The 5,830-nt window shown below is 38.0% G+C and overlaps 1 protein-coding gene across 3 annotated transcripts in view; it reads left to right on the forward strand.

Moving 5' to 3' along the window:
* The first annotated feature begins 2,275 nt into the window (after window positions 1–2,275).
* The window catches only part of LOC125030689 (titin homolog), a 14,720-nt gene continuing 11,165 nt past the window's right edge, over window positions 2,276–5,830 (forward strand). The window contains exon 1 of one of the 3 annotated variants that reach the window (XM_047620882.1): window positions 2,276–2,515. In XM_047620882.1, coding sequence (XP_047476838.1) covers window positions 2,486–2,515 — 30 coding nt within the window. In that variant the 5' untranslated portion in view covers window positions 2,276–2,485. Of the gene's footprint in view, window positions 2,516–2,622; window positions 2,680–3,991; window positions 4,603–5,830 lie in introns of those variants that run through there. The other 2 variants (XM_047620884.1, XM_047620883.1) reach the window with 2 other exon arrangements.

Here is a 5,830-nt window from a genome sequence, read left to right on the forward strand (position 1 = left end):
ATTTTACAATTTCCCAATCTTAATAAAACATAATATAGAAATATATAAACTTTATGTAAAACTATTAAAATAAAGTGTCATCTTTCTATAAAAATAATTAAGCATTTTTATCTTACATAGCTACAGACAAAAAACTGAGGTATATATGAGTAATTCATATGCATAAAGACCAAATGAGGTATATACAGGGCGGTTTCAAGACGAATTTTTGGTTCATTCTAACTTCACATCCCTTGTGCTCATTACAAGATGAGAACCTTAATTAGAGAGAAGCACTCTACATGGCGACGAATAACTAGTGGAGTACCTCAAGGATCGGTCTTGGCACCGATTATGTTTACTATTTTCATAAATGATTTAGGTCAAACATAATCCCAGGTAGCTATCTGAATATGTTTGCAGACGACCCGAAATTACAAAACAGGGTAATACACGATGTCTCATGCCAATGCCTTCAAAGTGACATCGAGAACTTATTAATTTGGAGTTGCACATGGAACACCAATAAATGCCATGTAGTCAGGTTTGGAGAAAGTAAAAAGATTGAAGATTGCATTCGTATATGTGGACGAAGACATGGTAAAGAAAGTCATTACGGCCATCATATGACCTAGTCTCGAGTAAGGCGCAGTTGTATTTAGTCCACAATTTAAAAAATATATAGATAAACTAGAAAGAGTTCAAAGAGCAGCCACAAGATGGGCACCTACTTTAAGAGATATGAGCTACGAAGAAATACTATAGAAAGTAGGTCTTACCCCTTTGGAATAAAGAAGAAGAGGTGACATGATAATGGTGTTCAACTATATTACAGGAAGGGTGAAGTTAGACAAAGATGTCTTTATAATTTTGAACATAAGAAGGACGAAAGGATACAGCTATAAATTGAAAGTTAAGAGGCGAGAAAGATATTGAGAAGTTCAATTTCCCAAACAGAACTATTGAAACATGGAACATTCTTCCAAATAATGTTATAGCAGACAGGACCATCTGAGCTACGTAAGAACAACTAGGGGCGTTTTCTGTACGCGCCGTAAAAGTTACTCCAATATTAAAGTTTAAGCCAGATATCTCTAATGCACATACGCATTGGCAGCGTTCAAGATTAATTTTTAATTACCTCCAGACCACCAGTCTTTACTGTTGAGCCTAGACTTAATCCTGAACATGCGCTGAAAGGACAAGTTAATCCCATCAATCATGTATTGATACGTCATGTCAGCGTCATCAACTCCAAAGAAAGGATGGAGTTGAGTTGCCATTAATATTTATAATAAGCAATAACGAAACAATTAGGGAAAATTCATTAATGTATATTTTTATAAGCTGTGGGATATTCAAACTGCAGATATAATTCTCAACATTAAAAGTTTACAGACATGGAGAGGGCAATATTATTTCCAGGTTGGAAAAACATTCCCTACATGTGTAATATATTAATCGAGTAAAAAATAGAGAGCTTTTAATAACATCACCATTAACTTTAAATTCAAAGTAAAAACTTCCTGATCCTTAAAACTAAAGTGACTTCAATACCGCGTGAAAGAAATTACCCTCCCCGTGCCCCGCGATCACACACGACAAAGAGCTCGGAGAAAACTCCCGCGAATATAAATTGATATTACGAGTATCTCATTTTTGTTTGACATCATTTCAATTGTCTATTATATCCATAGGCTCTCTGAAACTATTTGTATAATTTTATTTGTACTGACACAGATATATATCGGCATAATATAATGTTAGCGTATATGTGTTTATATATATTTTTTCTTCTGTAGTAGACGTTTCCTCATCGACATTAGCGTATAATATGAAACTTGTAGAGGGTGAATGCTAATTGTCATTACACAAATACCCGCTTTTTCATGTAAAACAGCAAATTTACTGATAATTGCATTAACTCGTGCGCCTGGCATTGTGTCTTGCATCTTCTGTGCAAGTACCGTGGATTTGGATTAACATTAATCCGGAATTAGCTTTCATGACGCGTACAGAAAACGCCTTAGGTAAGAACACACCCACCCACCCACCCACCCACACACACAAACACACACACACACACACACACACACACACACACACACACACACACGCACACACACACACACACACACACACACACACACACACACACACACACACACACACACACACACACACACACACACACACATCCATCCATCTACACGCGCGCGTATGTGTATATTTGTACGTGCTTTTGGTCTCTGTACTGAAAAAGTGATGTTTATTTATACTTATTACTGGTTTTGATGTTGTTGTTGTCATCATTATTTCACATCAATAATCAATTATGTAATTACCTTAGAGATGTCATTATTTACTCTGAAGGGAAACCGGGCCCGCCGAACCAAAACAAACCGAAAGGCGCCAAAACGAAACGAAGGGAGCGATTTGAAAGCGAAGTGACGGGCGAAAGAAACATCTGTTGGCCTTCCTCACATTTTTATTCACAGTTATCGATATGTCTGTGAGGCATATAGATTATCTTAAGGTAACGTTGCACTATACTGCAAAGAGTTGAAAATTTGTGTTCAGTATTGTCTAGAGAAAAGTTGGAAAGATGTGTCCTTGGGCTTGTTGTACCCAGGGTTAACTCTCGTCCGGTTCGTAGGGAAAGGCTTAGGCTGGCGGATGGCATAGACTGTTAGATGACAGGTTGGTGGATGGCATATGCCCAACGGAGAGATTTTCCTCTGGACACTTCCTACTGCTCCAGGAAGTCCCAGTAGCCACTCCACTAGATATGTTACACGTCACAGTCTCCAAAGTTCCTTGTCGCTTTTGTTTTGTCTTTTTTTTTTTTTTGTCTATGAGAAATCGGAATTGCTTTTAGTTTGCTGAGTAGGGGCGTCAATTTAGGGGGCGGGGGGCATATTTTAACTTTTTACACTAAATTACACCAATAAAGGTCTGGTTATAGCTTTAGAATGCCCCTAGAATTGCAGATTTATCTGAAATTTTGTTCATTTTGCTCACTTACATATATATATGAATTGAATGAAGGGTCATAGAATTTCTAGTAACTATTGCAGGTTGATAAAAATCAAGTAAAAACTTATAGAGGGGGTGTGAATTATCAGTTCCAATCTTGTATAAGACATGCCCAATTTCACATTTAAGTCAGGAGAAATTTAATGGAATTAAAAGAACGATCAGGCAATTGTAGGTGTGACTCTCCAGCAGATGACCACACAGGAGAACATAAATCTTCTTGCACTTGGGAATGATGCCCAACTTAATCTGCAATTCAGATGTAAGTTTTGTATCAAGGATTACACCTAAGAGTTTTAGATCATCCACTGAAGTGATTAACACTCCATTAATCAGCAGACTTGGATGCCGCGGCAACTACATTTTAGACCGACTCTCAGTCATTTCCTTGGACTTGATAGGATTTAATTTCCTGCCCTATTGAGAGCACCACAATTGAATTATCATCAGGTCTACAGTGAGGCTGTCAGCTACTATTTCCCTGGTTGCTGGAGAAGGAATATCAGCATGGAGAGCAGCATCATCAGCATATACCAATATTTTATTAGTAATGCCATACAAGCAAAGGCCCAAGATCACTACTCTGGGAAACCCCAGAAGACATACAGGAGTATAACCTAAAATACCATCAGTCAAAACTTCAGTTAAAATACTAAAAACTTTACCACCAACACTAACAGACTGCAACTTAATAAGCAAACCCATTTGTCAAAAGAGGCATAAAAATCCAGAGAGACAAGCCTCACCTCATGACCCAATCTAAAGTTGACTGCATTTTATATATATATATATATATATATATATATATATATATATATATATATATATATATATATATATATATATATATATATATATAAGTAATACCAACATAAGTAATGCATCATTGCAGACAAGACCCTTTTTAAAACCAAACTGAATCTCTGGAAGAAACGGTATAAAATTTTCAGTAAGAAATTTGACTAGTAACCGTTCAAAAACCTTAGATAAAATTGGTGTAATGGAAATGGGCCTGTAGTCAGTAGGTGAAGTCTATAGTGAGCCCTTGGGAATTAGGGTAACATTACCAAAGTTCCAGCACTTTGAACTAACTGCCCACACCCAATTACATCTGAGAAATCTAAGACAGAAATTCTATGTTGGTCAATTTGGGGACACAGAATTCAGCCAATCTCGGTGATAAACACCTTTAAAAATAAAGCAAGATTTCTTATCATTCTCTTGAATGGAAATGTGCAAAGTCATTAAACAATCAAAAATGCTCTCATTGGAATTGGGTCTTATATAAAGACAAAATGTAGAAATTATTAAAATGCCTACAGACTCACAGCCATGTATTTATGACAACTGCATTCATACTTCATAAAACAAATAGTATTAAAACCAACCCTAGAATATAAACAAAAACCTTAGGTTCGAGACAAAGAATTCCTATGTACCAACAAGGGTTTATTAAACTTGGGTTAAAGCAAATCTGAGGTATGCCTCATGAAACCAGAGTTTCAGCACAAGAAATAGTGTCAAATTTTGTTGAGATAACTGCAAGTTTATTCAAATCCCTGTGAAGTCAACAAATATTACTAAAAAGTAAGTTGCAGTACTTTGGTTAGGTTAGGGCCAGGATTAAACTCAACAACACCAAATGACAAAACAGTAATTGCGCATAACAACAAGTAGACCATAAATTTGAGAAAGAACTCAATTATCAAAAACCCAGTGATTCTTAGTGCCCCCAGACCACTGAATGCCTGTTGGGGACCAGGGGTTATGGGTAAATTGACATTCATGATTGTAAAAAGATATGGAGAGAATAAAAAAGAAAATTTGAGAACAGGAAAGCAAGAAACTGCAGGGCTGTGCCTTCCTACAATAAGGAGGTCTCCCCTAAGCCCTTGCTTGTTGTTGTTGTGAAGGGGCTTAGGAGACAGAGACTGGGACCCAATGTAGGGAATCACCCCTACCTTAGACCTCAGCCCTCATCTCCACTAATTTTGCTTGGTCTTTTCTTCTCCCCCTTTCCTTTCCATCTCTTCTTCTGTCCACCACCTAAGGTGTGAGAGCCATACTGGAAGGATGAAAGGCTGGATTTGTATCAGTCATGAACGGCCTCGGGAAGCCATGGGCACAGTATTCCCTTGGTTAATTGTCCACCCTTACCTCATGGGGTAAGGGTTCACCATGGCCAATAATGAAGATGTTTTATCCTTATTAGGGGCATTAAGGCTTGCCCCTTCATCAACAAGCCTATCTAAATTTGATTTCATTGGTTTCCCGACCCCTGCCTCTCCTTTGACCATGGCTCCGACTGATACTAATACCACCTCCTCAATGTTTACTTTCAACTCGTATCCAAATCATTCACCCAGGTCATTACTCAACCTTCAGAATACACCCCTTCCTCTCTCTCAACATCTTCCACTCCATCCTCTACTGCACAGTCTTCTTTGTTGTCTACCCCCACCCCCTTATTACTACTATTCATCCTTATTGTCCTCCCACTAGTACTACCTTTCTCCATACCACCCCATCTTCCTTCCACCCTCGCCCTTCTACTGCTTCCACCTCTGCAAACCTTTTGAGTACCCTTTTTGGTCCAGCCAAGTGGGATCAATTCTTTGTGATTCCCCCTACAGCCCCATACTCTGATAATACCCTTCTTTTCCAACAATGTCTCCAAAAACAAGCAGACAGAGTTTCCTTTTGCAGTAGTTCTGATTGTTCATGCCTTGTCACAGTTACATCTGAGTCCCAAGCTCATGCACTATCTACTCTGACTGACCTCACTGGTAAAGCTCACTCCTCCCTTAATTAATAT

Source organism: Penaeus chinensis, chromosome 11 (genome assembly GCF_019202785.1).
Source record: "Penaeus chinensis breed Huanghai No. 1 chromosome 11, ASM1920278v2, whole genome shotgun sequence".
NCBI lineage: Eukaryota > Metazoa > Arthropoda > Malacostraca > Decapoda > Penaeidae > Penaeus > Penaeus chinensis.